The sequence below is a fragment of the Myxine glutinosa genome, chromosome 9, assembly GCF_964187855.1.
Source record: "Myxine glutinosa chromosome 9, kmMyxGlut1.1, whole genome shotgun sequence".
In the NCBI taxonomy this organism is placed as follows: domain Eukaryota; kingdom Metazoa; phylum Chordata; class Myxini; order Myxiniformes; family Myxinidae; genus Myxine; species Myxine glutinosa.
In genome coordinates this window covers 87,106,868-87,131,256 of record NC_136269.1, presented here as the reverse complement: position 1 = coordinate 87,131,256, position 24,389 = coordinate 87,106,868, and the positions used below count along the sequence as shown (strand labels likewise).

General features: G+C 43.3%; 2 protein-coding genes across 2 annotated transcripts in view; both read left to right on the top strand.

The window, feature by feature from the left end:
• SLC9A8 (solute carrier family 9 member A8) overlaps window positions 1-13,250 on the top strand; it is a 34,378-nt gene extending 21,128 nt beyond the window's left edge. Inside the window, exons 13-17 of the mRNA XM_068128861.2 lie at window positions 5,864-5,946; window positions 7,008-7,119; window positions 7,220-7,440; window positions 9,499-9,642; window positions 9,891-13,250. Coding sequence (XP_067984962.2) covers window positions 5,864-5,946; window positions 7,008-7,119; window positions 7,220-7,440; window positions 9,499-9,642; window positions 9,891-9,998 — 668 coding nt within the window. The 3' untranslated portion in view covers window positions 9,999-13,250. The remainder of the gene's footprint in view (window positions 1-5,863; window positions 5,947-7,007; window positions 7,120-7,219; window positions 7,441-9,498; window positions 9,643-9,890) is intronic.
• Window positions 10,127-24,389, top strand: part of LOC137435246 (tyrosine-protein phosphatase non-receptor type 1) — a 56,378-nt gene continuing 42,115 nt past the window's right edge. Inside the window, exon 1 of the mRNA XM_068128859.2 lies at window positions 10,127-10,260. Coding sequence (XP_067984960.1) covers window positions 10,159-10,260 — 102 coding nt within the window. The 5' untranslated portion in view covers window positions 10,127-10,158. The remainder of the gene's footprint in view (window positions 10,261-24,389) is intronic.

Sequence of the window (24,389 nt, the reverse complement as noted above, 5' to 3'; positions counted from 1 at the left end):
GTGATGATTCCATTTACATTTTGCTGTCTGACAACATGGACCAACTTGTATCCACTCATCCCAACTCTCTCTTCCTCATATGTGGTGACTTCAACTGTCATCATGCCAGCTGGCTGGGTGTGGGTTCCTCTCTCACCAGCCATGGAACCTCAGCAAAGGACTTCTGCGACTCATTGGGACTGACACAATCTGTCAATTTCCTGACCCGGATCTCAGTCAATGGAGTATCTTCTCTTCTTGACTTGGTTATGACTAACTTCCCTGCAAATGCTCTTCTTCTGCTCCAATCGATTCTTCTGATCATTTGCTTGTTGAAGTGGACATCTCTTTGGCCATTCTCAGAGAGCCACCTCAGCACCGACAAGACTGGCATTTCACTCAGGCTGACTGACACGGTCTTCAAGCAGCCATAAATCATCTGGACTGGTCTCCCATCTCCACTGCCTCTGACATCAACTCTTCCTTGGAATTCTTCCAAAGTAAAGTGCTCTCTCTCATGCACAGATTTATCCCATCTCATCTTCAGTTGTCATACCCTTTCTCCCGTCCATGGTACACTGAAGCTTGTGGTGAGGCAGTTGCCATGAAGCAACTTGCCTTCATCTCATGGAAGACTAATCCAACTGAAGGTAATCTCCGTTCCTTTCACAAAGCTCGGAACAAGTGTGTCCACCCTCAAGAGAGCCAGGAAACAATATCTCTCCACTCTCAAGACTGAACTCAAACCTGTCTCCCTCCTCCAAATCCTGGTGGTGTCTGGTCAAATCTGTTTCTGGTGTTTGTTCCCCTTCCATCCCCTCCCTTACGTCAAACGGCTACACAGCTGACACCACACGTGAAAAAAGCCGAATGCCTCAACTCTGTGTTTGCCTCAAAACATTGTGTCCCAAACCCACATCTCTCTGTACCTACCTTACTCAGTCGAACCCAGCTGCTCCTGGACTTTGTGTCATTCTCTCCTGACAAGGTGGATAAGTTTTTGTCAAACCTCGACTCTGATTCTGCAGCTGGACCAGACGGCATCAGCCCAGGGGTCCAAAAATCCTGCTCTGCCGCTCTGTCTCACCCTCTCTCTGTTCTCTTAACCCTCTCTTTTGGTCAAGGTCATCTGCCATCTGCTTGGAAATCGGCCAACATTACCGCTTTACACAAAAAAGGTGCAAAAACAGATCCTTGCATCTACAGACCAATCAGCCTGCTCCCAATAATCAGCAAGGTCGTGTAATCAGTCATTGCTTCTGACATCAAATCATTCCTCTTCTCCAATGGCTTGATCTTGAATCGTCAATTTGGATTCAGACCATGGCATTCTACTCTAGACATACTGCATCTGCTGTCTCACCAATGAATGGAGGTCCTTAATGCCAAACAGGAAAACAGAGCTGTCTCCCTTGACATATCACGTGCCTTCGATACTGCCTGGCACCCCGCTCTGCTCACCAAACACTCCTCCTTTGGTAGCCATGGAAATCTCCACGCATGGCTTGCGGACTTCCTCTCTGGTTATAGTCAATGTGTGGCCCTGAATGGATGTCTCTAATCTCCCCTTCCTGTTCAGTCTGGAGTTCCCCAAGGCAGTGTTATGGGCCCTGTGCTTTTTCTGGTCTTCATCAATGATCTCTCCGACTCTGGAAAATCCTCTATCTCTTTGCTGATGACTCGACTCTCTGCAGCACCATACCTCATCCCTCAGATCGGCAGTCTGCAGCCTCCTCACTCTCTGTAGACCTGGACAAAATCACAGACTGGTCAAACAAGTGGAACATGTCTTTCAATCCTGACAAATCTCACACTCTCACTACGTCTCTCCGAAAAGACCGTCTGGAAAACCCTCCCATCTACTTTCTCAACAATCCTCTCTAAGAAGTTCTGTCACTCAAGTTTTTGTGTCTCACCATCTGCCATGATCTTTCCTGGGAAAACCACGTTTCCAAGCTGGCCTCCAAAGTCAGTCACCGACTGGGCATCCTCCGTCGTTTGAAGTCCTTCCTTGGCACACCTGAGCTCCTCACCACATACAAGGCTTTCATCCGCAGCTCAATGGAATACTGTTCTCCCCTCTGGGTCGGTGCTTCTGCTTCACACCTAGCTCGGCTTCACGCTCTTGAAACCAAAGCTTTCAGAATCATTGGAATCTCCCGCGATGAAGCTAACCCCGATGGCCACTCACACTCACTCAATCACTCACTCACTCACTCACTCACTCAGTCACGGCAGGCAGGTTGGTGGTCTTTCTGTCTTCTACCGACTCCTCTCCAGCCTTGCTCCCCCAGCTCTGTCTGTGCTCTGTCCCCCAAATATTCCTGCAGGTCGCACAAGATCTGCCTGCAACCCTCTTATGGTTAAACTGCCAAAATCATGACTCTCTATTCACCTCCACTCTTTCATTCCTTTTTTCTCCTGCCTCTGGAACAAACTCCCTCACTCTTTTCAATCCTGGTTGTTTGTCTGGTTAATTTGTTTGTGAAATAAATGTTAGCTCTTTCACGAGCCTCGATTCAGTATACAAAAAAAAAAATCAAAAAAAAAAAAAAATCCCACTCCTCCCTCCATGTCTTTAAAACAGCTGTTCACCACCATCTCTTATCTACCCCCACCCAAAACCTTGATCTTTTCTACCCACATTAATTCACCCCAGATCCACTTTTTTGAAATTCCGACTTCTTTTCTGGAAGTCCAAGCAGTGTCCATGTTGCCTCCTCCCCCCAAGCCCTCTCCCTCCCACAGATCTCCCGATGCCCCTGCTCTTCAAATGTTGTACTTGTGTGCTTCCCTCTCTCCCCCCCCCATCGTGTCTCCCACTCCTTTTATCATATGTTTTATGTGTCAGTTTATCTTTTTGTGATCAGTTAGCTCTTGCACAAGCCTCGATCTTGTATTCAAAAAAACAACAAAATCAGAGCTGAGGATCTGGTCACATGACAGGGGGCGTGTTTAATAACCATGACAGTTGCATCTTTTGCTGAAAGGAAATAAAATAACCTCCTGTGGAATGTTTTGGAGTCCCAGTAGGTGTCGTAAGGTGGTAGGTATGAGGTTTCAAAAATTCCTTTATACAATTATGATTTTGAAATGTGATCGACCCAGACGTTGCTCCTGAATCTGGAAGTGAACAGATGACTGTTCACTGGTTTGATATATCGATACAATCATGATTTATCATTTTATTTTGATAATGTAGTAATATTGTATTAATTTGAGATTGGAATGATGAATGATGCTGTTTGGAATGAAAATATAGAAAATGTGCTGTAAATGCCTGACGTTCTACTGAAGGTGGCACAGGAATGTGGAATTTGTTGGTTCATCGTTTGCCATTTGCCGTTTTAACCAAGTCATTCACGAATCTGGAAAATATAAAATAGCAAGGCCTCCTTTTTGAAAAGTCTGGACGAGAAACTAAATAATTTCTTTTACTTGGCCTAAACTGTTGTGCAGAAATTCACCAAACTTGGTCGTTATGATCACCCCATGGCAAGAATGTGCAAGAGCAGTACCACTTTTAGCACCGCCCACTGGGATAGGGTCGAAAGGTCAAATACCAAAAAAATAAATAAATTTGGGGGCACATTTTTAAATGAAACACTGTATATGCAATCAGCATTGGGGGATGTATGAAATATGTAACGATTTTTTGGATTTTATGTGTTATGTGAAATATGTGACACAAAACACTAACTATTTTATTTTTTGGATTTACTTTTGTATTTTTGGAAATATGTAACGATTTTACTTTTTGGGCTTTTGTCCTTGGGAGTCGGGACTTAGGGTCCAGGGTCAAAATGGAATTTTTTTTTTTTAATTCAAAATCTAATATTGGGTCATTCCTGGTGGAACTTTTTGCCATCTTTAGGTGGGAAGTGGGGTGGGGGGGGGGGGGGGGGACTTGCGATTGCGCATCATCAACTTCGCTTTCGTTTTGTGGTGCTCCCATTGCAGTGCGGATGAGAAAGCCCATTCATAGAATGTCGCTAAATCGCATCAGCTTGACCAGACGTGTCCTCGTCATCACATAATGCACAAATGCCAGACCAAATTAAACTCATGCCAGCATTGTCTAATAGTATCTACTATCAGACCACCATATATCTACTATCTAATAATACTATCTAATAGTACTAATACTATCTAATAATAATAATAATTATCTAATCTAATAATTAATTATCTAATCTAATTGTACTAATTATCTAATCTAATTATCTAATTATCTAATTAATAATAATCTAATTATCTAATAATAATAATACTATATCTACATACTAATAATACTATCTAATAATATCTACTATCTAATAATATCAGACCACCATTTTGACGACGCCTTTTGCTGCTGAGCTGCAACGCCCGTCTCCCAGCAACCAAATAATTGTGGTTTGCCAATGGGGTGCTCCGTGGGCTACGTTTACGATTTGCACCTCTATCTGAAAGTCTTGCAGTTTTCTGCAGGACAATCTGATTTCACAGGATTCGATGTTGAAAAGGTATTTCAAGATTCTAAAATATTTTGGGGTGATGGATGGTTGCAATTAAATCTTCAAGTTATTTATGAAACCAATTTTCAGAAATGTTATTATTTTATTTTAGAGACTTTATAATTTATTGACAACTTTATAAAGGCTGTGCCATCTTTGTTGAATTTGTTTTATGGGAATGTGATTAACATTTTGTTTAAAATGCACGACATCCACACTTTGACACATTTGAAATCAGCAGGCTGTACAATTTACCAAGCCCTGGTGTTGGGCTAGCGGCTAGGGTGCCGGCTTAGGATCCAAGGATCCTGGGTTCGAATCCCGGTCGATCACTGAATTAACGCCAGGGGGGTTGACTCAGCCTGTCATCCTTCCGAGGTCGGCTAATTGAGTACCAGTTCACTGGTAATTCCCTGTTTGTCGTTAAAGGCGGCAAAACGGTTTGGCATCAGGAAGGGCATCCGGCCGTAAAACATTGCTTCAAAAAGGGGACCGAAAAACAACAACAACCACGGTTCCCGAAAAAGGCCAACCCCCGCTTTGCGGGGAAAAATGGCCTCTAAAGGTGGTTATTTTATATTTTTATTACGTGATTGATCACGCGCTTCTTTATGGCTGAAACTGTGTGTTGTCAGATGCACCAGCATAGAATTCAGATGCACCAGCATGGAGCTGCCAAATTGTTATGCTGAAAGGCTATGTTTTAAGCATTCTTCAGATTGATGCAATAAACCATATCAAGTTGGTCTCCTAGATTTCCTCCATCTCAATGACCCTCTAATTGTGACACAAGACTTGACAGTTCATTCTTAACTTCACAAGGCCTTCATTCGCTGCTTGATGTAGTATTGGTCTCCCGTTTGGGCTGGCGATCCTGCTTCACACTTTGCCCTTCTTGATGCCGTGGAAAGCAAGGCCCTGTATCTCCTGTGACGAAGCCGAGTGTGTCTGGGTCTGCTACTCTTGCTTCGCAAACAGGTTGGTAGCCTCTGTATTCTACCGCCTCCTTTTTGTCTTGCACTCTCTGCCTTCTTCGCTCTGTCCCATCCAGGTTTCTGCATGGCAAACTGTCTGCCAGTAACCCTCTTGTTAAACACTCAAAATCCAGGCTCACTGCTCACTTCCACTCATTGGTCCTCTTTAATCTCTCCTGTAGAACCGACTTCTTGGCTATTTAGTCCCATTCTATTTTGTTTCCTTCCATTTCACTCTAGCTCTTCCACAAACCTCAATTTATGTGTACAAAAAAAGTGTTTTCTAATAATAAAATCAATAATCATGGCTTTCAATAAATATACAATAAATCTGAAAATATGGAAACTGTTTAGTTTCTTCCCCAAAACAAAAGGACCCTGAAATGCTGATGTTGATACGTTTTGTTTGTGCAGAGACCTGCGTGTTTGCTTACCTGGGACTTGTGATATTCAGCTTTCCACACAAGTTTGAAGCATCCTTTGTCATCTGGTGCATTGTAAGTCAAACATTGCTCTTGTGCAGCTCCAAACGAGAGAGATTGGATGGAAAGTTAGTATTATTAGGTACAGGAAGAGGATGTACCAGGAGTAGAAATCCAGGATGGGAAATTTGCAGATTGGATGAGAACCACATGTGGCACGAGGAGGGATTGCAGGGTGTGTGGATGGGGGAAGGGGAGTTTAGTAGATGGAATGCAGTTTAAGACCTTGTTTTTTGTATACAGAGACTAGACTTGTGGAGGAGCTAGAACACAGAATGGATCAGGATGTAAAGGAATGAAATGAACAGTAGAGAGGGGAGGGGGTGCGGCCGAGATGGAAACACCAAAAGCAGGGTAGAGGGGATTGTCGCTAAGGATGAGCTTTCTTGATCACATCTTATATTTCTAACTGTGTCCAAAGGGATCATCGTTACATCAGCATCAACATGTGTTTTTGAGGACACCCATCCTCACATTAGAGGATGTCATTTTTTCTTTGTCTATTTTGTCAAAATGCAGCGGTAAATAATTATTATGGCATCCATCACATCCAGAAGGATGCAATGGTCTTGTACCCAACCATGCAGGACAGAGGTAAATTTATGCGAAGGGGCCTAAACGATGTGCGATTTTGGCCGGAAACATCTTGGTTAGGGCCGGAATCCACATATTGGATTTTGATGTGGATTATGAAAATGGCCTGTGTTAACCTGCTCTTAGACCATCCAGTATCCAGTTTGCTTTTTCTCTGATTGTGCAGAGCCAAAGGTGTGCTTTGGTGGCACATGACCAATTGGGGTGTTTCCATCTTTGTTTACCGGAAGTTCATTTGGTTTTGATGTTTATATCTGAGCACATACTCGTGACTCATAATGTTGGGATCCCAGGTTAAAATCCCATATAATTTGTTTATTCATACGCAGTATTAATGTTCTTGTTGTGCCTATAATACATGAACAAGATATTTCGTGAGCATTGTACTGAAGAAAATAAATGACAAGTCTGAACTTTTGCGAGTAGTTCTTTGCACTGCACCTGGCAGGGCAGTTGCCAATACCATGCATCCTGCCATCCAGATACTCACCTTGATTGGACGAGCCATCAACATCTACCCACTTTCCTTTGTGCTCAACTACTTCCGTGACCACAAGATCACCACAAAAATGCAGTTCATCATGTGGTTTAGCGGTAAAACACACGTGCTAATATGTTTACACGTTGAATAATCATACAAGTAGACCGAGTCAATGTGTGTGTCATGCATGACTCCCCTCATCTCGTTAACCAGGCTTGCGAGGAGCGATTCCATATGCACTTAGTTTGCACTTGCAGCTCGAGCCAGTGGAGAAGCGGCAGCTGCTGGGAACAACCACCATTGTAATCGTCATGTTCACCATAATCATCCTTGGTGGGGCCACAATGCCGCTGGTGAAGTTCTTAGAAGTAGAGGAAGTGCCGCTGATGAAACGACGGCGCAAGGATATCACCCTCAGCAAGACAGAAAAGATGGTATGGAAAGTTTGTCCGTTTCTTAAATTGATTGGAATACTGTAAATGTCCATTGCAGTATTCTGGCAATTCCAAACGATCCTCTTGTATTTGCTAAACCATCTCCATCCACTAAATTATTTTCCCAAATAATTTGAGGAAGTTCTTTAAATTATTCAGTTACAGTCCTGTGAAAAAGTAAGTACACCCCATGTAAAGTTTTGACTTTTTCAACATATTTCAACATACAGCTATTTGATCTTCATTTCAAAAATATTGATAGATAAAGGTGATATAATATTAAAAATATCAAGAAACATTTACATTTTGTAGTCCATTGTATAATTTAAATAAACATAAATGCAAATTTAGCATGTGGAAAAAGTAAGTACACCCCGACATTTATCACTACTTCAAATACCTAAAATTAGAATCAGGTGCACCAGCTCAGGTGCAAATGATTAGAACATCGTCAGAGAGGATCTTGGAGGAACCTGTCTTATTTAAACCTCAGACATTTCGTTTGGTTTGCTCTTTGTTGTTGAAGTGTGCGGCGTCACCATGCCTAGATCAAAAGAGTTCTCTGAGGCCTTCAATAAGAAGGTTATAGATGCCTACGAGTCTGGGAAGGGATTTAAAAAGATCTCCAAACAATTTGAAATCAATCATTCGATTGTCCGGAATATCATGTACAAGTGGAGAAGATTCCAAACAACTGCCAACTTGTTCAGGCCAGGCCGCCCCAGCAAGTTCAGCCCGAGAGCAGACCGTAAGATGCTGAAAGAAGTCTCTAAGAACCCCAGAATGTCATCATGGGACCTACAGGTAGCTCTTGCCACTGTTGATGTCAAAGTGCACGAGCGTACCATTAGAAAGAGGCTGCACAAATTTGATCTACATGGGAGGTGTGCCAGGAGGAAACCTTTGCTGTCCAGAAAGAACATCAGGGCAAGACTAAAGTTTGCCAATGAACACCGAGGCAAAGACCAGCACTTCTGGAACAATGTGCTCTGGACAGATGAGTCAAAGGTAGAGCTATTTGGCCACAGTACCAGAAGACATGTTTGGCGAAAACCAAAGACAGCATTTGACCACAAGAACCTGATACCAACTGTAAAGCATGGTGGTGGAAATATTATGGTTTGGGGCAGTTTTGCTGGATCAGGGCCTGGGCAGCTCACCATCATAGAATCCACTGAATTATTCATTGTACCAGAGGGTGCTTGAGGGTAATGTGAGGCCATCTGTCGGAAAGTTGAAGCTCAACCGAAGGTGGACCTTGCAACATGACAATGACCATAAACATAGCAGTAAATCCACCAAGGAATGGCTGAAAAGAAAACTGGAGGGTTCTGGAATGGCCAAGTCAAAGCCCGGATCTAAATCCCATCGAGATGTTGTGGGGCAATTTGAAACGAGCTGTGCATGTGCATGCTGTGCAACAATTTTTTGTTGAATAAATTATTGCAAAGTCAATTTTTCATTGTTTTTTGTTCAATTAGATCACCTTTATCTATAGATACTGTTTAAATGAAGATCAAATATTGATATGTCCACATATGTTAAAAAGATTAAAAACATTTCATGGGGTGTACTTACTTTTTCCCCATGTGAAATTTGCATTTATGTTTATCTAAATTATACAATGGACTACAAAATGTAAATGTTTCATGATATTTGTTATATTATATCACCTTTATCTATCAATATTGTTGAAATGAAGATCAATTAGCTGTATGTTGAAATATGTTGAAAAAGTCAAAACTTTACATGGGGTGTACTTACTTTTTCACGTGACTGTATTCCTTCATTACCGTAAGTAATGACTTTGTTGTTCCTTTGGTAAATAAAGATTTTGTTGAGAAGTTTCTCTTTTAACTTTTTGAATTCTGTCACATGTTTCTAACTGCACAGTACCGATTGGTTGAGTGATTTTGTGGTGGAATAAATATCCCCGTGCTTTACCACTATATTTCTATATGCAGGACAAAGCACTATATATTAATTTATTTATTTACCACTTTTATTATCGCCATGAATTTTGATGTCTTTTGCATTTTGATAATCTTTGTTTTTCAGGGTAACACGATTGAATCTGAGCATCTATCAGAGCTGACAGAGGAGGAATATGAGGCCACATATCTTAAGACAAATCTCAAAGGCTTCCTGTGGTTCGATGCCAAGTACTTGGTGCCACTCTTTACTCGGCATGTCACCAAGGAGGCAAGACCATTGTACACACTGATCATATTTGCTCTCCATTCTTGTCATGCATCTACTTGCATTGCGTGACCAGCTTGTCAAACGGAGCTCAAGCTTAGGAAACTCTGTCTATTATTTTATTGCTGAAAGTGGAGAAGGTTGTTGGATTAAAACGTTTTTGGAAATGTTAGAAAAAAGAAAAAAAAAGGGATTGGGCTAAATGTACATGGTACATTCTTTGAGAGGCAGTGTATGTGTTTGCTTGGCAGGACTTGAGGAACGGGCGCATCCAGATGAGATCGCTGACAAACAAGTGGTACTCAGAGGTCCGGCAAGGTCCCTCAGGCTCTGAAGATGAAGAACAGGAGTTACTTTGACTTTTGCCATAATCTTCCCCATTCCTGTATTCTTCGCCTTCCTTTATGGGGACACTGTCCAACCATTAGGTTGTCTTCATCAGACCACCATTTTGACGACGCCTTTTGCTGCTGAGCTGCAACGCCCGTCTCCCAGCAACCAAATAATTGTGGTTTGCCAATGGGGTGCTCCGTGGGCTACGTTTACGATTTGCACCTCTATCTGAAAGTCTTGCAGTTTTCTGCAGGACAATCTGATTTCACAGGATTCGATGTTGAAAAGGTATTTCAAGATTCTAAAATATTTTGGGGTGATGGATGGTTGCAATTAAATCTTCAAGTTATTTATGAAACCAATTTTCAGAAATGTTATTATTTTATTTTAGAGACTTTATAATTTATTGACAACTTTATAAAGGCTGTGCCATCTTTGTTGAATTTGTTTTATGGGAATGTGATTAACATTTTGTTTAAAATGCACGACATCCACACTTTGACACATTTGAAATCAGCAGGCTGTACAATTTACCAAGCAAAGCACTAAAACTGTTTAGGTGGATTTATTTTATTATCATAACCGAATAAATTGATCTATAAGGTCAGTTTGCAGGGCTCACAAAAGTGCCACTGCAGCCTTTCGTATGCAGCACATGACTCCGCGTAGCATAATTGACTGTGGAGGGTGTAGCTGTACCGATAATGCAGTACCTCCTGGTTAGGGCCGGAATTTTGAAGTTTGCAAAGGGGGCTGGCGATAGTTCGCCTACTCTTCACCAAGGACAACGTGGGATTTTTAACATAAACAAACTAATGCTGGCAAGAAGGGACACCCAGTTTAACGTCCATTCGAGGGACGGCACACACATTGATGCCTTGCCCTGCCTGCTGACACCCGGATGAGAGTTTGTAGCTAGGCCAAGATTCTAATCCAGACCAGACAGTTCAGAGGTGATTGTGCACACCTCTTGGGCATCCTGCCGGCGCACAAACGTGCCTTAAGCAAACCAGATGCTTGTTCGACTTTGCTGCCCATGGCATTACATGTATCCATCTCTTGTACTATTATAGATTATAGTGACCCTTTTTAAGGGTCTTTTTAATGCAAATAGGAGATATCTATCGATGATCGGTACGTTATATTCAACTACTGCCATACTGTGAACTCGCAATATAGATAAACACTTATTTTTCATAATGCTGTTGGAGTGTTGGGTCTTCACTCGTTTGCTTAAAGTTGCTTTTCCCTTTTCATGTCGGTCATTACTTCTTTCTTTTTTTCCTCTCTATTTTTGTATACACAATTGAGGCTGTTGGAAGAAAAAGAAAGGGGGAAACACCAACAGTGGGGGAAAAGGACACTTTTGAACAAGCTTGATTAAATAGTAAGAAGGGGAAAGCAGGGATGAAACAGAAAAGGAACAAAACAATCAGTCTATGACAACAATGGGGAAGGGGGAAAACAATAATCTGGAAAAATGGAGTGCTTGGAAATTGGGGGTATTTGGGGTAGAAGAGATGAGTATGATGGGGGTAGTGACCTGAGGTTGTAGTGAACAGCTGTCATGCAGCCCTAGAGGGAAGAATGGAGCTGATAGACAGGAAGTTGATTCCACAGGTGGGAAAAAGAGGAACAAATGAGTGGAGATGAGCATTGAGCCTGTATTTTGAGTTTTAAGAAGAAGATGGGTACTGGCAGACCATTTGCACTCTGCATAAACCTCAGAAGGACAGAGCCAAAAGAGGGCAGAGGGTGCAAGACCAAAAATAAGGCGGTAGAATACAGAGACCACCAACCTGCCTGTGATGTGAAAGTAACAGGCCTCGATACTCGACTTCATCACGGGAGATCCCAATGATTTTGTGGGCCTTGCTTTCTATGGCAACAAGAAGGGTATGGTGAGAGGCAGGACCACCAGCCCAAAGGGGAGTGCAGTACTCCATTAAGCTGCGAGTGAAGGCCTTGTAGATGGTCAAAGGTTGACTGGTCAAGGAAAGACCTTGCATGACGAAGGATGCCCAGTCAGCGGCTGGCTTTGTGGGCCATTTTGGAAATTTTATCTGCCCAAGAAAGATCATGGCTGATTGTGAGGCCCAAAAGTTTGAGTGACTTAACCTTTTCAAGTGGTTTGTTTCGGAAGTAGATGGGAGGGTTTGCAAGATAGTCCTTTTGTAAAGATAGGGTGTGTGTTTATCCAGGTTGAGAGACCTATTCCGAGTGTTAGACCCACTTTGATTCTATCAAGGTCTGCAGAGAGGGAAGAGGCTGCTGCCTGCCTGTCTGAAAGATGAGAAATGATACGGCAGACAGTGGAATTATCAGCAGAGAGATAGGCAGGATTTTCCAATGAATCAGAAAGATCATTGATGAATATTAGGAAAAAAAAAACTGGCCCTAATAAACTGCCTTGTGGTATCCCAGCCTTGACGATTCGAGGAGATGATCCCGGAGCAACACGCTAAATTACGGGAGTGGAGTAAGTCAGCGAGTCATGTGTGGAGTTGGCCTTGGGTGGTGTAAGCAAAGAGGGCCTAATAAACTAGATGGATTTATGGAAAAAGGCCATGTATAAGCTTCTAGGTGCATTTTTAGGTAAAAGTTGGGAACCTCACTTTTTAACATAATTAGGGTATGCTGAATTCGATTAACCCGGTTCCCAAGCCGAATTTTGAGTTTTTGAATAAACTGCTGAAGAACTTGGGCATTGGTGAACTCACAGAGAAGATGATCAAATCTGCAGAAGCGTTCGTCTGCAGAATATATAATGTGCACAGAACAACATCTGTTGATTCAGCATGACATATGTTGTTCTCCAAGACTGGTAAACCAGAAGCAATGTCACCGACAAGTGATGCTCTTCATTTCCATTTGATGCGAGTACACTATCAAGCCATGGTATGGAGAAATGCTCATTGTGCCATACCCGACCTTCCTGCACCTGTGGAAATGGGATGGAAACGTGGTGATTCAGGACGAGAGCCTATTCTGATGTCACCGAGTCCAATCCCAGAAAGTTGCCTCGAGATGATTTGTTGTGCATGCCAGAAGCAATGCAAGACTCGACGCTGCAAATGTCGCTATTCAGAGTTGGGGTGCACATCAATGTGTGCCTGTCAGCAACAGAGTGATGATCAGACCCCTTGTAGGAATTTGATGTAGTTTGGCAAAACAACATGTGTGACATTCCTGAATGTTTGTGCTTCATGGCCATGTATACTTAATTTTAGAATAAATGGTTGTATGAAACATTGTCTTATTAAAACCATTTCCCATTTTATAGTGTCCAATTTCAATATCGGTTTGAATGTCTGTTTCAATATGCCGCCAACCATAATATAGACTAGACGGATTTATGAAAAAAGGCCATGTATAAGCTTCTAGGTGCATTTTGGGGTAAAAGTTGTGAAGTTAAAGAAAAAAAACCGCATGTATATACATGATAAATAAATGATTGTTCAAAGAAATTGTCCAAAAATGGCAATTAGCCAGCCATTTTTTTATGGTAATTAGAAGGTCAAAAACTCAAAATTCGGCTTGGGAACCGGGTTAATCGAATTCAGCATACCCTAATTGTTAAAAGGTGAGGTTCCCAACTTTTACCCAAAAATGTACCTAACATTCACATTTCTCAGAAATCCGTCTTGTCTAGCAGGAAAGGGTGCCAGACTGTATCAAATGCTCAAGACGGCCCTGATCTTATGTCAGCCCTGATCACAACTAAGGAAGAGAGAGTTGGGATGGGTGTTTAGAGTAAGGTCCATGTTGGCAAAGAGGGAGATGTAAATAGTCATCCCTGTTTGGAGGACGGTACAGCATACAGACAAATATGCTGTGGTTGTGGAGGGGGAAACTGAAGCCAAGGGTACTCCTGGGGGTTATGATTTCAACTCAGCCACCGAAATGGGTTTCAGGCATGGTGAACCGGAAACGACAATTCCAGGGAGAGACTGAGAAATCGGGAACATCATGTGGGGGAGGGAGTAAGGTTTCACTTTGGCAACTAATGCCAGGTTTGATAGTGGCCACGTGGATTGAGAGATCTGTCAAATTGGAGTGAAGACCACAGTCATATAGTTGAGGTCCATAGAGTTAGAGAAGGAATTTTGGAGGGGTATGGGAGTGTGGAGACACCTATGGAGAGGGTGGAAGAGGCTGGGTGCCTGTGCAGCCTGGAGGGTGCTTGGACGCCTGTGACACGGGGTTGGAGGATGGGAGGGGCTGTGCGTGGGTGGAGCAGGACACTGGCGAAGCAGAGATGGGGTGGGGAGTGAAGGAAGTCATGTAGGGGAGGGGCATGGGTCGATGGATACGTAATTGGGGGATGCAAAGTTGGGGTGGTGGTGGAGGAGCAGGCTGACCAGGTGTCCCGTATTATATGGGATTGTCCTGTTTTTTACTCAAATGTCCCGCGCCCATTTCAAACCTTCCCGGGACGCCATTTGTCCCTTAGTTTTCATCTTCCGAACAATATTTGAAAAGGGAAAGGAAAGGCGGCATGCAGCGCTGACGCGTACGCTTCCATCATGGCAACAATATGCTGTCAATAAGGCCAAGCAGCAGCCGGAAACGAAACACTGTCAATCCTGTCATGGGATTTGTCACACGGGACTGGGAGTGATGTAACCTTAAAGGGCCAAAGTTCACTGAAAAAGAGGAAGGTGACCACAAAAAGGATGTGTGTCTTTCGTGACTAATGGCTGCTTTCCACCAGTTATGACTGGTTGGAGGGTACTGAAAACTGTCATGGAGCTGACTGTACGGTTACAGTATGCTCGTGGAGTTTCTCCATTCCCACGGCGGCTTATCCCATATCAAGCAGCAGGAAGCACGCACAACTCTAAATTGATGGATGCCACAACCAGACAAGGGATCAAAACCTTCTTCACAGTAAATTACTTCAGAAGCAGAAAAGGTAACCTGGGTAATAAACATTCCAAAGAAAGCTTGGTAATTATTTACTTTTTCACGTAAAGTTGTTGTGATTCTCATTTTCTCATCAGTCTTTATAAGATGAACTTACATCATTTTTCCAACTTTTTGTGCAAGTTTCCATTTGGAAACACGTTTTCACGTTATTAGTTGAGCAGAAAATAGTTATTTCAGAGTAAAGATCGAATTACCGAAAACGTTTTGCCTTAACATGTAAATATACAACACAACAGGCATTTCAAGGCCATTTTCCCTGCAAGAGTGGGGGTTAGCCTTGCGGTCCCCATGACAATCTTCTCCATTTTGCCCTATTTTCTGCATCTCTCCTTGTTAACCCCCTTGCCCGCATTTCTTCTTCCACCATCTTTAGCCAAGTCTTTCTCGGTCTTCCCCGTCCTCTACTTCCTTCTTCACTCATTTCCATCACTCTTCTCAACCCGTCACTTTCATCCTTCCTCAACACATGACCAAACCATCTCGACCTGTTTTCTCTTCACAGCATCCATCACAGGCTCTATTCCCATCATCTTACGCAATTCATCATTTGTCTTCCTCTCTCTCAACGATACTCCACACATCCACCGAACCATTCGCATTTCCACCCTTTCCAGCCTTCGTTGCTGCTCTACATTCATTACCCATGTCTCGCTCCCATAAATCATAACACTTCTCACACATGCAGCACACACCTTTGCCTTCAGCTTCAACGACACTCCCCTCCTCGTCAGCACGCCGCTCAGTTCCCGAAACTTCTTCCATGCACATCTCACTCCAGCAACCGTTGCCGAGTCTGATCCACCTTCTCCATTCAGCATGTCTCCAAGGTAACAAAATGTTTTCACACCTTCCAGCTTCATGCCGTCTCCAAGATCCAACTCAACATTTCCTCCATCTGCAGCTCCCTCTGTGCACACCTTACACTTGAATGTAGCTGCCACATTGGTTAATGACCCTCTCAGACCACTACATTTTTGATGAACCCACTCAGCGCACATTGTACATTGAATGGAGTTCACTCTGACACCCTTGCTGCACACAGCACACGGCCACTTCCCAGTTCTTTCCACCTCACCACAGGCTTTACCACTTGCCATCACCTTCGTTTTTCTGATATTCACCTTTAAACCTTTTGTCTCCATACATTCCTTCCACTTGTTCATCTTCTCCTTCAGTCCATCCATACTTTCCGCAATCAACACCAGATCATCTGCATACAACAACTCCCACGGTAAACCCTCCTTTACGTTCCGAGCCAGCACCTCGATCACAGCTACAAATAGTAGTGGACTTGGTACCGACCCCTGATGCACTCCCACCTTCACCTCAAACTCACCACTGTTCCCGGCCTTCGTCCTTACAGCTGTGCGCGCTCTCTCGTACATTGCCATCACTACTCTGATGAACCATTCCTCCACTCCTAACTTCCTCAATGCCCATGTCACTACTTTGCGTGGAACCCTATCGAATGCTTTCTCCAGATCAACAAACCCAAGAAACAACTTCTTCCTCTTCTCCATGTACCTCTCCTGCAACTGCCTCACAATAAAAAGCACGTCTGTTGTTCCTCTTCCTGGCATAAATCCAAACTGCATTTCGTCGATCTTCACTTTCTTCCTTATCCTCCCTTGCCAATACCTTCATTCCATGCTCCAATAACTTTATCGCTCGATAAAGCTCAATCTCCTTTATCGCTTAACATGTAAATATGGTGCTGCTTATCTATTTAATCAAAGGAGCAAATAACCCAATGGACGGGATAATTCCCACTCTCTCCATCCTGAACCGCCAGGAATGCTAAAGGGTTCTAAAGGGTAATTCTAAAGGGACCTAAAGGGTAAATGTAATGTGTTCTAAAGGGTAATTCTAAAGGATTCTGAAGGTTAATTGTGATGGGTTAGAAAGGGTAATTGTAGTGGGTTCTAAAGGGTAATTGTAGTGGGTTCGAAAGGGTAATTGTCGTGGGTTCTAAAGAGTAATTGTAGTGGGTTCTAAAGGGTAATTGTAGTGGGTTCTAAAGGGTTATTGTTGTGGGTTCTAATGGGTAATTGTAGTGGGTTCTAAAGGGTAATTGTAGTGGGTTCTAAAGGGTAATTGTAGTGGGTTCGAAAGAGTAATTGTAGTGGGTTCGAAAGAGTAATTGTAGTGGGTTCTAAAGGGTAATTGTGGGTTCTGAAGGGTAATTGTAATGGGTTCGAAAGAGTAATTGTCGTGGGTTCTAAAGGGTAATTGTAGTAGGTTCTAAAGGGTTATTGTTGTGGATTCTAAAGGGTAATTGTAGTGGGTTCTAAAGGGTAAATGCCAGTGTCCCGTATTTTTTTCCTCAGACCTGGTCACCCTGTGGAAGAGCCTGGAACAGGTGTCGGGGGAAACCATGGTTTGAAGATGACATGAGGGAGTATTGTAATGGTACAAACCGACTCCTAAAACTTTCGTTAAGGAAACGCGAGAGGACATTTATTCCATGGCTTGCACATGCTTGTCCAACATGGCGTCTCTCGTGTCCAACACGAAAAGCACCCACGTGCCACACCCCCTCATGGCAACGCAAAGTATCCACACCTATACGTCATCGATTCAAATAAAAAAAGCCATAACCAAACATACACATGGCACTGAGTGTGTTTATTAATGGTACTAGCGTGACGGCGCACTCCGCGCACCTAACCACACGTCGTTTGAGAAGGATAGGCATCTGACCATTTCAGTGTCTTTTAGGTCTTCAGGGTGTTTTGGGTCTTCATGGTATTTTTGGGTATTCAGGGTCCTTTGGGTCTTCATGGTGTTTTGGGTCTTCAGGGCCATTTGGGTCTTCAGGGTATTTTGGATCCTCTGGGCCTTCGAGGTGTTTTGGGTCTTCGGGGTGTTTTGGGTCTAAAGGTGTTTTGGGTCTTCGGGGTCTTTTGGGTATTCGGGGTCTTTTGGGTATTCGGGGTCATTTGGGATTTCAGGGTCTTTTGGGTGTTTTGGGTCTTCGGGGTCTTTTGGATCCTCTGGGTCTTTAGGGTGTTTTGGGGTCTTTATGGTCTTCAAGGTGTTTTGGGTCTTCGGGGTCTTTTTAGTCTTTGGGGCCATTTGGGTCTTCAGGGTATTTAAGGGTCTTTGTCTTCAGGGTGTTTTGGGTCTTCGGGGTCTTTTGGGTCTTCCATGTCTTTTGGGTCTTCGGGGTGTTTTGGGTCTTCGGGGTGTTTTGGGTCTTCGGGGTGTTTTGGGTCTTCGGGGTGTTTTGGGTCTTCGGGGTGTTTTGGGTCTTCGGGGTGTTTTGGGTCTTCGGGGTGTTTTGGGTCTTCGGGGTGTTTTGGGTCTTCGGGGTGTTTTGGGTCTTTGGGGTGTTTTGGGTCTTAAGGGTCTTTTGGGTCTTCGGGGCCATTTGGGTTTTCAGGGTCTTTTGGGTGTTTTGGGTCTTCGGGGCCATTTGAGTCTTTGGGGTCTTTTGGATCATCTGGGCCTTTGGGGTGTTTTGGGTCTTCAGGGTCTTAAGGGTATTTTCGGTCTTTAGGGACTTCATGGTCTTTAAGGGTCTTTGTGGTGTTCAGGGTGTTTTGGGTCTTCAGGGTCTTTTTAGTCTTTGGGATCTTTGGGGCCATTTGGGTCTTTAGGGACTTCAGGGTCTTTGTGGTCTTTTGGTTCTTCTGTGTCTTTTGGGTCTCCTAGGCCTTCAGGGTCTTCTGGGTATTTTCGGTATTTTGGGTCTTCAGGGTATTTAAGGGTCTTTAAGGGTCTTTGTCTTCAGGGTGTTTTGGGTCTTCGGGGTGTTTTGGATCCTCGGGGCCTTTAAGGGTCTTCAGGGTCTTTATGAGCCTCAGTGCCTTCAAGGATATTTTGGGTCTTTGGGGTGTGTTTGTGGTCTTGATGGTCTTAAGGGTCTTGGGGGACTTAAAGGGTCGTCAAAGGTTTGAGGGGTCTCAGTTGTCAACGTAATTAAGAGGGTGTTAATTTTTTTTTTTTTTAAGAAGAAGACGTTTTGGTCGCATATAAACAGTCACGTGAAAAAGTAAGTACACCCCATGTAAAGTTTTGACTTTTTCAACATATTTCAACATACAGCTATTTGATCTTCATTTCAACAATATTGATAGATAATGTCTGAGGTTTAAAGAAGACAGGTTCCTCCAAGATCCTCTCTAACGATGTTCTAATCATTTGCACCTGTGCTGGTGCACCTGATTCTAATTTTCGGTATTTGAAGTAGTGATAAATGTAGGGGTGTACTTACTTTTTCCACATGCGAAATTTGCATTTATGTTCATTTAAATTATACAATGGACTACAAAATGTAAATGTTTCATGATATTTGTTATGTTATATCACCTTTATCTGTCAATATTGTTGAAATGAAGATCAAATAGCTGTATGTTGAAATATGTTGAAAAAGTCAAAACTTTACATGGGGTGTACTTACTTTTTCATGTGACTGTACATACAAACCGACATAACCATATACGTTTGCTCTATTATAATAAGATAACTAGTCTATTTTACACCCGCTAACCGCTATTTGACCACGTTCCCACAATAGTTTGAATTTGTTCACAAAGGTAGATTTCAGGTGTCTGGGAACTCAATCACATCCATCATTTGAAGGTGATATCTGTGTCTTTTTTACTTGTAAGAAATATCCCTTCGATGGATTGATGTCCATGTCCTCTCAGTCCAATGTGAATATCAGAAATAACTGATACAATTACAGATACATTCAAAGTACACCACCCCCATGCCAAATAAATAAATAACATCCGCCAGTGCATAAGAGACAGTATTGGGAGGGAGAGGTGTACAATTATTGATTGATTAATTGCATAATGAAAATCAATAAATAATGATCAAAAATATTTTCTTAATCAATTGGCCAATTGCATACCTAAACCACCAGTGCTTCATCTGAAGCTGTAACCTTTTGAAAATTAATTAAATAGGTCATTAATCAAAAAAATTAAATAATTTATTGATTAATTAATCAATAATTAATCTATTAATTGATTAATCAATAAATCAAAAATATCCTTTACAGCCAAATCACTTGGTCATTGGCATGTCCAAATATCAGCTTCCTAACTCAAAAGGTGCCTGAGATATTGCCCAGAAGAGAAAAGAAATAAATAAGTACTTAATTAATCGATAATAATTAAGGAATCAATTAATTGATTAATCAAAAAATACAGTTTTTGACAAAGTACTTACTCACTATTGTGCCCAAATTTCAGCTTCCGAGCTCAAATGATGGCTGAGATATCACCCAAACAAACAAACAAGAAAACAAACAAACAACCAGAGTGAAAACTGAGTACTCCCTTTCAGCGTGCGTCATTGCCGAGCCCCCTTCAGTGCTCGGCAATGACGTTATGCAGCGCCTGGAGATGGAATAGGAAAGGAGCGGTGTACAATAACATATTGTAGTGCCGTGTACGGTCGAGTGAGGCCGCTGTGGTTGAGGCCGCTGTGGGTGAGGCCGAGTGAGGCCTGTGTGCTGCACAATCACATTAAACAAGGCAAGTCACCACAGTTATCGCGGTACGAGTTCGACAACCTGGTTCTTTTTCCCGATGAGAGTGTAGCTGATTTCGTGGCCAGGCTCAAGCATCTGGCGGAGGAGTGTCGTTTTGGTGATGATGAACGATCACAAAGATTTAAGGATCGTTTTATCGTGGGATTGTCAGATGAGAAGGTGGTCGCGTCAATTTTATGGATAACGTTTGAAGAGATGACATTTGCTAAAGCGGTTGAAACTGCGGCTGTTGTGGAACAAGCTAGAAAGGATGTTCGCACCATTGTTGGGGAGGACTCTGCGGTTAATGCCATAGCTGCTGGAGGGTCACGTGCTTGCAATTCTCCAACTGGGTCGTTGGATCATGGTACTTCTTCTTCTTCTTCTTCCCGGGTACATGCAAGCAGTGCGTTACAGGGACCACAGTTATTTAAAATTCTGGTTAGTTAATAATCTGGTTAGTCAGTTAATTCTGGTTAGTTAGTGGCATCTGGTTAGTTAGTTAATCATCCGTGATTGAGCGTGAACCACAGCAGCCTCTGCAGGGTTGTGGTGGTTCACATTCTCGTGGGAGCTGTCCATTTCGGAATGTGGTCTGTTACCGGTGTGGTAAGACGGGACATGTGCGGAGGGTCTGTCGGGGCCGGGCACCGTCATCGGTTGATGTGGTCGGGGCTGGTAGTGAGTTTGATCAACAGAGCATTTTTCCGATGACGTCAGCTGTTAATCACCCTTTGTGGTGGTTGTCAGTGTGAATGGTAGGCCAGTCAACTTCACAGTGGATACCAGGGCATCAGTCAGTCTCATGAGTAAACGGATCTGGCATCAGTTTGGTTGTCTGGTGTTACCCTCGATACACACTACCCTTCATACTTACACAGGGGAGATGATAAAGCCATTAGGCTTGATGGATGTATTGGTTCGTTATCGGGACCAGCAAGCGGTGTTGCCCCTGCATATGGTTGATGGTTCTGGACCATCTTTACTTGGTCGTGATTAGTTGCACACCATTCGTCTGGATTGGGCAAACATTTACAGTGTCCATACGTCATTTCCGTCTCTTTCGCGCTTGGAAGGGATCTTGGAAAAACACCAACTTCTATTCGGGCCTGAACTTGGGAAGCTCAAAGGTGCTCAAGGTCACCTGCACCTGAAGGAGGGTGTCATTCCGCGATTCTGCAAGCCTCGACCGGTGCCATATGCCCTTCGTGATTGGGTCAAACCAGAGGTTGATGATTGGAAAATATTGGGGTCATTGAACCGGTGGAACACTCTGAGTGGGCAACGCCCATGGTCACAGTGCTTGAGCGGAATGGAGGTATTCACCTGTGTGGTGATTTTAAAGGGACTGTTAACCCCAACCTCTGCGTGGAGCAGTATCCACTGCCATCCATTGACGAGATATATTCAAAGTTGGCGGGGAGTCGGTACTTCACGAAGTTGGACTTGCGCGATGTGTACTTTCATCTCGAGATCGCACCAGAGGATCATCACCTCCTTACCATCAATACATGTCAGGGTATGTATCAGCATACCTGTCTTTGTTTCGGGATCGCTTCAGCTCCGGCAATGTGGCAGAAGGTGACGTGTTGTCTTTGCACCGACTTACCTGCACAATGCTACCTGGATGACATCCTCATTGCGGGCGCCACGGCTGAACAACATCTTGAGAACATTGACAAGGTGATGTCTAAGTTAGCTGCTCATGGCCTTCACTTGAACAAGGAGAAATGCTTATTCTTTCAGAAGCAAGTGGAGTACCTGGGGCATGTCATCACCCCATAGGAGCTGTCAAAACCCCTTCAGAAAGTCGACGCTGCAGCCGACATGCCCAGCCCATGGGACAAAGTTCAGCTTCGTTCCTTCATTGGGCTTGCTCAGTATTACCAGAGGTTTCTCAGCAACCTCAGCACTGAGCTCGCTTCGCTGACTCGCAGGCTGCATCGACATGTTCGTTGGAGGTGGAGTTTGATGGAACAAGCAGCATTTGAACGAGTCAAAGTTCCCCTTACTGCAGACACTGTACTCGCACATTAGAACCTTCACGTCCACTCATTCTGGCGTGTGACAGCTCATCGTAAGGAAATGGTGCCGTCTTGTCTCAGGTAATGAGTGCCGGTGCTGAGTGACCGGTGTGTTTTGCGTCATGTGCTCTGAGAGCCGCAGAGCAGAACTTTGCTCAGATTGAGCGTGAAGCGCTGAGTTTGGTATGGGGTGTGTTGAGATTTCGTCAGTACTTGATAGGTCGGCATTTTCTCCTACAAACTGACCATCAGCCGCTTCATTTCTTGTTTAATCCTCAGAAATGCATTCCAGTCACTACCGCTGCTCGGATACAGAGATGGTGCCTTGTCCTCAGTACGTACGACTATGAAATCAAATTTGGTGCTTCCGAACGGGACGCTAACTGTGATGGCCTGTCTCGATTGCCGTCTACAAAGGCCGATGCGGAACCTGCGGATGAGGTTGAGGTGTTCATGTTGGAACAGATTGAATCTGGTCCGGTAATCGCTGTGGAAGTGGCCGCTGCCATTCATCGTGGTCTTGTGCTGCCACGTGTTGCGCACGTTGTTTTGTCAGGTTCTTGGCGCGAGTTGCCCTCGACGTCAGAATATGCTCCATATTATGTATCACGGGCATCTGAGCTGTCCTTAGCTCAAGGTTGTGTAATGTGGGGCATGAGGGTGGTCATTCCTGCTGCTTTACATCAGTGCTGTCTCAATGGGTTGCATGAGGGTCATTTGGGTTTGGTCAAAACAAAGAGTTTAGCCCGGAGTTTGTTGTTGGCCCGGGCTTGATGCAGACATCGAGCGGATGGTAAAAGCATGTGATACGTGTCAAATTGATGCTGATAATCCCTCAGGTGTGTTGTTGTTATGGCCGCCTGCTGATAGAACTTGGCTGCGCGTTCATGTAGAATGTAGATTTTGCAGGGCCAGTCATGGGTCGCATGTTTCTGGTGGTGATCGACGCTTACCCTAAGTAGCCAGAAGTAGTCAGGGGGTCAAATGCATATTTTGGCCTGACCTGGAAAGTGGGTCCAAAGTTTTTTTTCTCTGTTTTCATGTTCTATAGGTATTGTACTCTATGAAACTGCGTGATGGCATTCTCCCATCATTGAGCATTTTCATATAACAGGCTTTATACAAATGCGGCTATCAGGATGCAAAACACTGGTTTTAGGGGAGTGGGGGAAATAGAAACACCCTTATATCTTTACAAGCATTCAAGCTAGGGTCTTGATTTTTTGCATATGGGTGTATCTTGACCATACCTATTCGTGGGTCAAAGGTCAGTCATAGGTCAAGGTCAAAGGTCAAATATCTGGGTCAAACGTGTACAACGCAGCATTGTTTATACACTGTGATATATTTCTCATTATACTGAACCTGTATCCATTGTTATAACATATAATGTCTTGTTATAAGGCCTCATTAGCTCAATACTGAATGAAGAAATGCTAGACTACGTAATATTTATTGAGTTCTTTATGATTTTATGTTCAAAGATTACATCAAATCTGGTTACGTAAATGATCTGTATATGGTGTACCTATTCATAGGTTACTAAACCACCAAAATTGTACATATTCTGTATTTGGTTTTAAAATCTTTCTTATATCATGAACATCATCAATCATCAGTGTTATTGTAATCATCACCATCTTCCCCTTGTGAAGAAGTGAAGTGAAGTGAAGATGGCCCAGTGCATACCACCACTTGACCACCAGCAGCACCCAGAGGGATCAATTGTGAACATAGTTACTTGAAGGGTACAATCATCTTCAACAGTTAATGTTCTCAAATCAATTGAAATCAGGAGCAAACAATCCGGGGAATTTACAGAGGCTTTACCTCGAGGCTTTCATCACAAGATTGAAAGAAGGATAACTTCAATGACAGACACGAAGAAGTCTGTAAATATTGGCACACAGAAGGTTTTTGATACAAACCTAATCTACAGTCGTGTCATATGTCTGCAGGCCAGTAATAGTGATATAGAC